The sequence below is a fragment of the Miscanthus floridulus genome, chromosome 7 (genome assembly GCF_019320115.1).
Source record: "Miscanthus floridulus cultivar M001 chromosome 7, ASM1932011v1, whole genome shotgun sequence".
In the NCBI taxonomy this organism is placed as follows: Eukaryota; Viridiplantae; Streptophyta; class Magnoliopsida; order Poales; family Poaceae; genus Miscanthus; species Miscanthus floridulus.
This window is the reverse complement of record NC_089586.1, coordinates 130,305,989-130,318,491: the sequence shown is the minus strand read 5'-3', so window position 1 is coordinate 130,318,491 and position 12,503 is coordinate 130,305,989. Positions and strand designations below refer to the sequence as shown.

At 48.6% G+C, this 12,503-nt stretch overlaps 1 protein-coding gene and 1 long non-coding RNA gene across 2 annotated transcripts; one reads left to right on the top strand and one right to left on the bottom strand.

Annotated features, from left to right (window-relative positions):
* The first annotated feature begins 963 nt into the window (after positions 1-963).
* Positions 964-3,240, top strand: LOC136464802 (putative F-box protein PP2-B12). The gene is made up of 3 exons (XM_066463754.1): positions 964-1,344; positions 1,450-1,571; positions 2,259-3,240. Exons 1-3 carry the CDS (start codon positions 1,054-1,056, stop codon positions 2,860-2,862), a joined length of 1,017 nt encoding a protein of 338 aa, XP_066319851.1. The 5' UTR covers positions 964-1,053; the 3' UTR covers positions 2,863-3,240.
* Positions 3,241-5,902: 2,662 nt separating this feature from the next.
* On the bottom strand, positions 5,903-7,291 carry LOC136464801 (uncharacterized). Its single transcript, XR_010761278.1, has 3 exons — positions 7,018-7,291; positions 6,764-6,861; positions 5,903-5,990 (listed from the first exon to the last, which is right to left on the bottom strand). It is a non-coding gene; the product is annotated as an uncharacterized lncRNA (long non-coding RNA).
* Between the last annotated feature and the right edge of the window lie 5,212 nt (positions 7,292-12,503).

Sequence of the window (12,503 nt, the reverse complement as noted above, 5' to 3'; positions counted from 1 at the left end):
ACTGATCGCATTTCGATACCAAAAAAAAAAAAACATTTCGTCTGCCGTTTCGTTTGCACCGTCCTTTTTTTGCAGTCAGACGACAATTTGTGTTAAATGTGAGGTCTTGTTTGGATGCACATGTATTCATCTTCATCCATGTGAGTTGAAGTGGAATTGAACTAAATTATATTTCATTTCAACACATATGGATTAGGTGGATACGCATGCATCCAAATAAGAGCTAAGTAAAGAAGAGTTGCCATTTTTTTTTGACTATACTAGAATAGAATTGCTGCTCTGAAATATCCACGTATATGTGCTGAGGTGTGAGGTCTGAAGCCAAGCATGGCCCATGGGAACTTTTTTTTCTTATCTTGAACTGGAGGAGCAGGATCTAGCAAATACGTGTTTGGTTGAGGGGTCAGAAAAAAGTGCCTTTCTTGGAAGTTGTATAATAAACGGAGAAACAATACGGTCGAAATAAGCTGATCTAATTTCTGCGGTTTAGTGGTTATAAATGAGATGAGAGTAGTTGTGGAGAGAAGCGCGGCTAGAAGAAGAAAAAAGCAAAAATATATGTTCTTTTTAGATTCAGCTTATTTTTGACCATAAACTGCTTACGGTATGTAACAAACAGACCTATATACACTGGATAAAATCGGCGACCAGATTATATTACCACGTGTCAGCAACCCATGGAGCAAGAAGGTCTCTGGCCTGCAGATCGAAGACGGTGTGGGGCCGACGAGATCTCGGGCCGGAAAACCCACACGCTGAAAAAGGAGGTCACATTTCCGGTTTAACAAACGGCGATCCGAGTCAGCACGTACACAGCGCAGCCGGCAACGCCCCCGAGCGGACTGGACCCAGCGAAGCAACGGTTCAAGTCGACTCCACCCGCTCGCGCCCTGCTGGTGAGCCTTAGCCCTTAAGCTTGCCCCTTATAAGAAGCTAGCCTCGAGACCCGACGTACGTGTGATCACGGTTCACACCACCTCGGCGACAAACGGTTCACCGACGTGATCATTGATCACGGACACATCATCGTACGAGCTAGGAGGAGTTGTGTGCATGGCGACGGCGGAAACGGCGGAGATCTACCGGCTGCCGGAGGAGTGCGTGGCGTACGCCATCTCGATGACGACGCCCAGCGACGCGTGCCACTCGTCCGTGGTGTCGCCGACCTTCAGGGCCGCCGCGGACTCCGACGCCGTCTGGGCGCGGTTCCTGCCGCCGGACCACGCCGACGTCCTGGCGCGCGCCGACGAGCCGGTCGCCGTCGCCGGCTGCGTTGGTGCGTCGAAGAAGGAGCTCTTCTTGCGCCTCTGCGACAGCCCTGTCCTCCTCGACGGCGCCACCATGGTACGTACCAGTACCACCACTACGATCTATCTAGATTCTGCGCCATGCATGCATTCGATCGATCGCATTGTTGCTAATTGCGTGCGTGTACGTGTGTGCAAGCAGAGCTTTGGGCTGGAGAGGCGGAGCGGCGCCAAGTGCTTCATGCTGTCGGCGAGGGCGCTCAGCATTGCGTGGGGAGACGATCCTTCGTACTGGACGTGGACCGCTAGCCCACCAGGATCCAGGTGCATCTCATGCCCATGCACATCCCCGGGCCCCTTTTTCTTTCTTCCTTCTCGCAGTGTATGCTTACTTGCCTCGTAAGTAGCTTAGCATGGCACGACGCACGCTGCATGCGTGCTGCTCTCTCTACGCACAGTTCATCTCGATTCCACACCCACTTATGGCCTTTGTTTCGATGTATGTGTATTCACTTCGATCCATATATATTGAAGTGGAATAGAATGAAATTTAGTTCACTCATATGCACTTTAACACACGTGGATTAAGATGGATACATGCGCATCTAAACATGGCCGGAATGTGACTGTCGTAACTCGTAAACTTTACTCTAGTACATTTTTAAAACTTGACCAGTATAGATATCGCATCCTTCGGATGTGATGCTGTATACGCATACGCCACGGTTTAGTTTAGATTGGTATACTTTTGGTTTTACACACACGTGTCACCATGCATGCCTGCACACGCACACTATTCCAAAGGTCCTGACAAAGCACGTACGTACTCCTAGCTCGGCAAGCGACACGAACATAGCTGCATAGGAGTTACTTTGGACGACTGCGCGCATGCATGGTTGCATCATCATCACAAAATAGAAGCCTAGTTAGCTAGTACGTACGTACGTTCTGCACACAAACTATCAAACTATGTGACCGACTGACCGTGTGTCCGTGTGATCAATCGATCAGGTTCCCGGAGGTGGTGGAGCTCGTGGACGTGTGCTGGCTGGAGATCACCGGGAAGCTCAGCCTGTCGCTGCTGACTCCGGGGACCACCTACGCGGCCTACCTCGTCTTCGCCATGGCCGACGACGCGTACGGCCTCGAGTGCCACGTCGGGATGCCGCCACCCAAGGCCACGGTCACCGTCTCCTCTGGCGGCGGGACGACTGCCAGCAGCAGCGGCAGCAAGACGGCGACGGCGACGCCGGCGCAGGAGCACGCAATCTGCCTGCACCACATGCAGGGGGAGGAGGAGGCCGCGGCGCACCGGCGGAAGCAGCAGTACGTGCGCCTCCGCAGGGGTTACGGGATCAGCGGCGGTGCCCGGAAGACGACGGTGCTGACGACGACGCGGGAGGCCGACCCTGACATCAGGTGCCCCCGGCGGAGGGGCGACGGGTGGGCCGAGGTCGAGATGGGCGAGTTCGACGTGGCGGGCGACGAGGGCGACGCGGTGGTGGTGGAGGTGACGGTGCAGGAGGTGGATAGCCGCCGGTGGAAGAGGGGACTCGTCGTGCTGGGCATCGAGATCAGGCCCAAGCAGCACACGGCGGGGATGCTAGCGCTATAGCTGAAGTGGAATTCATCTTTTTTTTTTCCGGCAACGCTATACGTCAACCGTATGATTTATTTGCCACTGGTCAACCGAATTTTTCAGCGTTGGATCGGACTCCGGCCCGAGAGCTGCCGCCCGATCTACCGCCTGCGTCACGCCGCGCCCGCCCTTCGAGCGTTAGATCTGGCCCGAGAGCTGCCGCCCGATCTACCGCCTGCGTCACGCCGCGCCCGCCCTTCGAGCGTTAGATCTGATCGATCACGTTTTGTCTCGGGTGGACTCACAGATGCCACAGCACGTGTGCAGCCCGGGGTACGGCCCGCGTGTCGGCCTCCCCGCCGCGACCTTGTCGGCGATGATGATAAAGCAGCTGCAGCAACTCATGCCGACGCAGCCGCAACAGCAACATATGTGGCAGTACCATATCTCGCAGTACCATAGAAATTTGTAAAGAATTTATGAATAATTTGACATATATTTCTTTGATGTCTGGAATCCATAGAAATAATTTATAATTTTTTTAAAAAATTTTGACATATATTTGTGTTATTCCTAACTTACATCACTCTGTCGAATAAATTACACTGCAGAAATCATTGTAAATATAGTAATAAGACTGTGTAAATATACCTAGAAGACGGTGTAAGTGTATGAAAAAAGTTCAGTTAACAGGAGAGACCAAAATAACTGAATGTCACCTAAACAGATTTTTTTTTTAATCTCTACTAGGGAGAAATTAATTGACAAATGCCGATCAATTAGGTCCAGATAGGAACAGCTGCTAGCCGATGTGCCTAATCAGCATCAGGGTAGCTTTCGAACCTGTTTTCTTTTCTGGACAGACAGCGTGCATGCAAGTGCAATTTTAAAATGACCGTCCATTTAGCTTCTCTGATTAATGCGCATGGTGTATTTGCGTCAGTTGCTTGTATGCAGGCTACGTAGCTCCTGCTGTCATGCTGCGTAGTCTCCGGTTCTCTAAAGCAGGTCGTTTTGAACATTGATATGATCTTTAAGAAATGATTTTAACTATAACTTTTTGTTATAAAATATTTATAAAATATAGTCAATATATATTTTTATGAAACTACATTTCGAGATGAATCTACTTACATCACTTTTATATTTTTAAACTCAACCCAAAAAAGTTATTTGTAGTCAAAGTTTAAAATGTTTGACTTAAGACAACCTCAAAACGACTTGCTTTAGAGAACCAGAGGGAGTATACCTTTTGCATTTGTTGGGCCCATAAGCCGGTGATAAACTTAATAATTAACTAGGTTTATTGTCGTGCGTTGCTATGGAACAGCTAAACTTTTGTACTAAATCCAAGAGTTTGGTTCATGCTTTGGCATCTCAAAGAACTGCACAGTTGTTTGACAGCCAACAGGGAAACATGAAGCATAAGTAGAAATAGCTCAGTGCAACATACACAAATTCCTACTTCTTTGAAGATTAATGTACCTTGTCAACAAGGTTGATAATTCCATCATTTATTGCACAATAAATTTTGAAGCTTTCTTTAAGAACCTATACAGAAGCAGGATTCACTCAAATTGTGTAAGATTTCTTTATACATTGAATATGTTGGAGCTTAGGGACCTGAGAGAGTAGGGGTGGAAGACGAGAGGTCTGGGCTTGAAACCCTGGCGACGAACTGGCGGCGTCGTGCTCGGCGCCTGGCTGGAAGCTTGATGACAATAGGAGATCGTGAATAGTAACGCCCGAGGGCCCAAGGTGAGATAAACTCAATCTCAGGCTATCCTTTATTCCTTTAGATTGTTTGATACTTATAACAACTTAATAACAAACCTTTCCTAAATCTAAGGGCTGACAGCCCTGACTTAACAAACTCCAAACCAACTAGGACTCTTAATAACTAACTCCTATAGACCCGGCTGGGGCCCAAACTGGCTCCCACGCCTTGCCCTGGTGGCTGGCCGCACCCTAGTGCCTGGCCCGGCCCTTGCTACCTTAGCCACTCATCTTGTTACGGCGGTGGTACACCTTTTCCACCATAACAGAATAGGTCATAAAGTGCAAGACATAGCCAGACATATTCATAAGGCCAGTCTCAATGGAGTTTCATCAGAGTTTCATGGGCATTAAATAGGCTGATGTGGCACCGTATTGATGAAGAGAGAGATGATAAGAGTTTCATGGGAGTAGAGAGAGTTTCATGGGGATGAAACTCTTCTACACTATTTCCAAAATATGGATGCATTGGTAACAGGACCATGAAATCCCCATTGAGACTGGCATAAATGACCAGCTGGCCCGTTAAACTAAATGTAAAAATCACCTTGTACAAGTTGAAGCAAAAAATGACAGAAAAAACAGAGCTTACCTGAGCCAGAGCATATTGCACCAGATAATTGTTATTTGCAGTTTCTTTTGCCTAAATACAAAAGGAAAAGCAGTGCCATGTTGGCTTAGTTAAAAAAGAAAAATACAGACCAAAAACCTAAATATGTTTAAAAAATCGGTTTCTTTCACTAATCCAACTTATTTGTTGCAAGGATAAGAAAGAATCACCCGACAGCCAATAAATCGATATAATAATTGCTGCAGTGCTGGCAATTGGTCCGGCAAGTCCTGAGAATTCAATTCCCTAGTTCTACTGTGGTCCTGAAAACAAAAAGTTTAATTACATGATGAAGTATCATCAGCAAGTAATATAGCTACAAATAATGGATAACACCGCAGAGCTTTGGTAAAGTGTTAATAAAATGAAATAAAAATACTTGATGAGCATGTCAGAGTCCAGACCTTTTCAGGTCCTTGAGCTTGCTTTGATAAACGCTCAGCTTCAATGTCACACTTCAAGGCCCTAAAACATTCTAGTTTTTTCCTCCAAAAATAAACCGTATGTGTGAACCCATAAAAAATAATCCCAAGCTAGATATAATTCCAAAATATAAAGGCAATAGATTAGAAGGAAATATGGAAGAATATTAACGATCCAAATAAAACATCAGGTTAAATTTAAATTGAAGAAATACAGACCAACTGGGCTAGAATCATCCTTGAAGTTTGACAACTATAAAATCCACTCTCTGAGTAAATGTTAGAAACTCTTCGCGGAATGCAGGATCACCTTCCCGAAGAAGCCTATGGATCACTACAAGTGTCTTCAGAGCAACCTAAATAACACAAGAAGAACTCATTGTTCAAATTAGACCTATTCAAGCATTGGGTTGTGCCATCTCAACTGAACTCCATCATACAATTCAGGCAAGACCAAGAATTAACCATTAAAAAAAGAGTTTAGTCTAAGGACATAACACTACAAGGTGTCAAACGGGCTTCAGACAATCAACAGAAAAGAAGGAACCCTACAATTTAAATCATCAATTCTTAAGCGACCACAAAAAGTGAAGAATTGTGTTAAATGTAGAATTTTCACTCTGCTTTTGTAAACAAGCTTATTATGCTATGCAAAGAAAATCCTCAGTTGCGTCTCTTTCTGTTTTTTTTTCCCACGTCCAAATTAACTGGTACATATACACTAAGCCACCAAAAGCACAGATTATAAACGTCTAACTTGTTTTGCGATTCCGGACTCAACATGATATACTATTATATAACTATACATATGAGCTCGAGCTCTCAAGTGTGCAATGACCAAGGTTCGGGTGCCCAAATCAATAGCACTGTACCCTCACTAACTGCGCATGAAACTTGGGCATTTGACGATTGAGCATTTGTCAGCATTCAATTACACAGTGTGATTATGTTCAAAAAAAAATTACACAGTGTGTTCACATTTTTTAACAAACGAAATTACATTCGAGACTCATCGACCACCCAATACCATTACAAGATTGGCACCAATTTAGCAGCTAAAGCAACCATCAGAGCATCGAATACATAGAGCAAATCAAAATAATCTGAACCGGAGTGCAACAGTGCTTACAATCTAGTTCTTGGTTTTAGCGAGTCGCCAGGCAAGCGCATGGATGCAGTAGGCGACATCCGCCCGTGGCTTCGCGATGGACGTCGCCGCCACAATCTCTGCAACACCGGCACCGACAAACCCATCAGACAACAAACTCAAACCGAGCAATGCTGGAGAAACCATAGCACTCGACGATCTAGCTAGTTCTAGAAATCAAATTAAGCGAAACAAAAAAAAAAAAAGTGAGAATATAGGAGGAATCCACGACGCACTGCGCAGGTGGCGCTCCTTACGGGCTCTCCACGTGGTTGGTGGTCCTCACGATCAACGGCGCCGATGGTGGGTGGCACGCGACGTCGGGTGCCAGGTATCTGCGACGATGGTGCGAGGACGCGGGCCGGTGGCGGCGGCGCGGCCTGACGGCACCGGTCGACGTGGTTGCGGCGGCGCAGTGACGTCCCGTACGGTGGCGTCGGAGACGTGTGGCGGCGCAGGGACGTCGCTTGGTTTTCGGCGAGGCTGAGGGATCGGGAAGGAAGGAGAGCGCGGCGCACCAGGTGCATGATTGACGTCCCTGTTTTTTTTCTATAGATATTTTAGGGTACTTGGGAGGAACCGGTGGTTCCTTCCGTCAAAACTAATTGCCGCAGATATTAATTAGGGAAATTAATTAATTGTAATTAAGGATAGTTTAGTACTTTCCTGATCTCTAACTGCGTCGCGACTCCAGATATCGCTGCTCCATGCGCCGCTACCTCGCCGCCCGCCTCCCAGGTCGCCCTCACCGCCAATCGAGTCGTCGCCGCCCTCACTACTGCATCTCCCTAGGGTCGCCGCCCGCCTCGCCCTAGGCTCGCCGCCGCTTAGAGTACAAGACAGACGTCTCTTACTAACAGCTGCTGGTGGAGGCGAAGGAGCAGCGGCTGCGACTGGGCGTGGAGGAGTTCGCGGTGGTGGAGAGGGAGAGGGCCGGAGACGAGGTCGTTGCCATTGCTGGGGTGCGCGAGGGTGAAGCGGCGCGAGCGAGATGGCTGGAGGCGGGCCGGCGCTGTTGTAGGGCAATGCAGCGACGGCGCTGCTACGGGACCGTGCCACAGCCCACAGCGATCCTGCTGGCCGAACACCCGCCCGACAGCGCGTAGCACCGGCGGCACGGCGCGCACTGCAGCTACACCACGTCGCTGCCGGTGTCCAGCACCAGCAGCGCGGGCGTCGGCGGCGTGCCCACGCCCACCCAAGCGAAGTACTGGCCGCTGCCCTGCGCAAGGCCGGACACCACGGCGTACTCCGTGCTGTCGCCGACGGCCTGGGATGTTTCTGGCAGAGGTGCAGAGCGGCAGCAGAAAACCAATCCATGGCCACGGCTGCCCACGAGACGACAGACGGTGGCAGCAGAGGCTCCGGCCACAGCCAAACGCGGGCCGAGCAACAGCTGCGTTACCTCCGACCACGGATGCGCGCAGACTGAAATGACACGGCAACGAGAAGGCCAAGGACGCGGTGACCAAGCGGCGGCGGCAACTGAATGTCGAGACCACGGCCACGACGCGCTGATATAGCAGGCTAGCTGCAGGTGCATGCATCGTTGTTCCGTTGGCCGCTCATGCCGGTGACGGCGTTCTTGACAGCCTCGACGTCGGCTTGCCGCGCGACATGCTGTGCCTGTGCACCGGCCCTGGTCGGCTTGCCGCGTGACATGCTGTGCCTGTCCTTACGCCGTTGCGCGTGGCCCAGGCCTTACCTGCTGCGCGGCCTGCATGGCGCACGGCGAGGCCGCGAGGAGGAACACGTCCAAGAGGCCGAGGCACGCCTACTCCGGGAGGAGCATGCATGTTCGCGTCAAGGAGAAGCTCGCACGGGAGAAAGGGGCGGGAAGTACAATTCTACCCTTTTAATTTATTTTGTAAATAATTTCTGACCTATGTGTTTTTTTATTCCGGACCCACATCATTCTGGTCCTGGCCTACCACTTAAGTTCCTCCATGTTGGTTCTTTTTATTTAATAGCCATTCGATCTATCCAAATGAATGGCTCTACTTTTTCCGAGCACCATAAAATTTCACTATTTTTTTCCTACCTGGGAATGGAGCGCGCGTTGAAATATTTTTTTCGCATGAACAGCGGCAGGCTGACGTCGCGATTTTTTTATCGCACAAAGATGTGTCCACAGTTTTACTCTTTTTAGTTGCCATATATATAGAGGGTTGCAGTACTCCTATTCGCATGCGCAGTTGATGTTATAAGTCATTTTAACTTTCTCAGAGAATCAAAGCATCTTGAGTTTAACCAAATTTATATAATATAAAATAATAATATTTATAATATCAAATAAGTATAATTAGACTCTTTATTGATTATATTTTCATAGTATATCTATTTGATGTTATAAATCTTTGTAATTTTTTCTATAGTTTGGTCAAACTTGAGATTCTTTGGCTCTCAAAGAAAGTTGAAATAACTTATAATTTTGGACCGAGGGAGTACCTCCACCTAAAAAAAATCAATTTCTACCAAGTGCTTATCTTGATTCAGGCATATAGTTAGAAATTCATTTATGTTTTTTGTGACTGAAATTAATTTATGTTAGGACAAAAGGAGTACTACCTTGTTTACCTATGTGCTCCCTATGTACGAAGGTGGTCCCTGGTGATGATCTCCGTGGAGACCAAAATGAGAGATTAATGTTTTACTAATCGAATAATCTTTGTAATAATCTCACTATTTCTTACTCCATCTATTCCTTTTCATACCAATACTATAAATTTCCGTAGTAACGTGTGGGATATCATTTAGTTTTCTAATATGGAAGTCACAAGCGTGGTAGCTTTGGAGTGAAGGGTGTTGGAGTTGGTTGACCTGAATCTAGGCGACATTATTAAGGAGTCGGGCATCACTAGCTACGTGAAGGTGCTGCTGCTCTGTGTCTAGGACAACGACACTAATCGGCTGACGATGGATGGAGCCATTACAATGCTGCCAACCAAACACACCTCCACAGCACTCCAGACCTGAGCCATTACAATTGCCCCTGTGAGCACGCCTTGTAGGTTAGAGGTTCGGACGTGCGGCCACACCACGAACATCAATGGCATAACTGATCAGTAGCATGTAGGAGGGTCGCTAATAATGTGATGAAAGTTACCAATACTATATGATATGGCCTATGCTTAATTGGTCATATACACGACATAGTTAGCACTTCTAGGAGACATACCTAGTTAAAAGCAAAGGGTTGAGGAGTGGTAGATCTAGCGATGGGGCGCAAGCCCCCCTCCCATAGAAGTCACAAGTATCTCAGCTCTGGAGTGAGGAGCCAACACAGGCATCAGTCGGACGATCATGTCGGGGAGGAGCCCGACAGATCCGTCCCTAGCCACCTACGAGTTCAAGCTCTTCCGGGGCGGGCTGCCGGAATTCGCCCTCGTCTAGGGCGGTGTCGACAAGTTGTACACGAGCGTCCCATAGAACGCCAAGATCCACACTGGCGTGCCGTATCTCAAATCGAACGATGACATCACATTTAAGGTCCGTAAAGATGTAAAATTTACTTTAAAAAAGTTACTAATACTGTAACTCCTCAAAAAAAGTTACTAATACTGTATGAATAGAATAATCACAACTGCAGACGCCCTCTTTGCCGAGTGCTGGGGCACTCGGCAAAGCCAGCCAAGCACTCGGCAAAGGCTTTGCCGAGTGCCGCACTCGGCAAAGGTCTCTCGGCAAAGATTTTATCGGAAAAAATTTCTTTGCCGAGTGCCAAAAATTGACACTCAGCAAAGTCTTTGCCGAGTGCCAAGCCCGCACTCGGCAAAAAAATAACTGCCGTCAACATTTGACGCCGGCTTTGTCGAGTGCCTAGGGACTGGTGAAAGGTCCTTGTTTGGTTTTGGTAATTGAGTGACAACCTAGGTGGACTAATTGTGTTTATGTGAGATACACAGGTGATTAGTCCACAGGTATATGTGTGTGAGCAACATATGCCATAAAGGTGAAAATGGCTTGGAGATGTTGCAAAGCTCACACATGTGATGATGAAGGAGCTTATTGCACATGAAACATGACATTGAGTCATGTGATCAAGGTGGAGAAGATCAAGACAAGACTTGGCTTGATGGACCGGTTGCAAGCGTGAAGGGCAAGTCGAAGGAGTGATGGATCGCGTGGCGGTGAAGCTTGAGCAAGACTTGGCGCCGATGGACGATGGCAACGGTGAAGAGCAAGTAAAGTCAAGATCGATGAACCAATATGATCATGTGATGATATGAAGTGGATCATATCATTGTTGATCGTGTTGGTGCATGTGTTGCATCGACATTGGAGAAGATGGAATGGAATGCGCAAGGCAAAGGTATAACCTAGGGCATTTCATTTCACCGGTCATAGGTGTGTAGAGAAGTTTATGACCGGGTTTAGGATAGATGGCCGTACTATCAAGAGGGGCAAACTTGTTTGCATATCGGTCATCTAGTGCCACTCGAGTGATCTAACTTTGCATTGTTGCTAGGATCGAGTGGCGTGGCAAGTTGAGTGGCTAACATCCTTTGGGAAATGATTGTGAAAATGCTAACACACATACACATGTTGGTGTACACTTGGTAGTGTTGGCACATTTACAAAGGAGGTGGTGTTTACAGGGGTGAGATGGGTTTGGGTCCCTCTCTCCCTCTCGCTGAGCTTGCAAGGCGGGATTCGGCGCTTTTGGGAAAATGGAATGCCTATTTTCTATTGCGCCGGATGCAAATTCTGGTGGTTAGCACATTGGTGCAAGGGTAAAGAAGTTAGAAGTGAAAACGTGTTGGTCGCGAAGATGCCGGCGTCGGTCAACTGACCGGACGCTGGATCTGAATGCACCAGACGCTGGCAGGCTGCGTCCGGTCGCACTGACGTGGAGTGTAGCAGTAGCTGGAGAGTGACCGGACGCTGGCTGCGTCCGATCGCGTTCGACCGGACGCGTCTGGTCATGCTCGGGAGCTTACTGGAAACGACCAGACGCTGGGGGTTCAGCGTCCGGTCAGTTGAAGCTAGAGCGTCCGGTCAAGTCAAATGACCGTTGGAACCGGGACACGTGGTCGTCTGCGAGCGACCGGACGCTGAGGTCCAGCGTCCGGTCAACACGACCGGAGCGTCCGGTCGGCCCGACCGTTGCCCAGTGAAGGGGTAACGGCTAGTTTAGCCCTTGGGGCTATAAATAGAAGTGGCCTTCGGTCATGGCTGGTGTGGAGCACCTTAGGGGACTTTGTGTCCATGCTTGAGAGTGCTTGGGAGCCCTCCATCACACATATACTTGATAGTGATCATTTGATTGTGTGAGTGAGCGATTCTAGTGCGATTGCATCGTGAGGTTGCATCGAGTGGCACTAGGTGATCGAGTTGCAAGCCGGTGGTGCTTGTTACTCTTGGAGGTTGCCACCTCCTAGACGGCTTGGTGGTGGTCTCCGTCGAAGCGCGCAAGAAGCTTGTGCGGCGCTCCGGAGAAGTGCTTGTGAGGGGCATTGTGCTCGCCCCGCGGGAGCCGCGAAGAGCAACTCTAGTAAAGCGTGTCATTGAGCTACCCTCACTCAAGGGGTAGGTTCTTGCGGCGCCCGACGTGCGGGCTTAGCGGATGATGCTAATTAGCCGCCGAACCACCAAGTGAGCGGTCGACACAACGGGGACTAGCGTGTTGGCAAACACGTGAACCTCGGGAGAAAAATCATCGTGTCAACCTTATTCTTCCCTTTGGTTTGCATCCCCGTTACACAAGCTTGCAATTACTTTT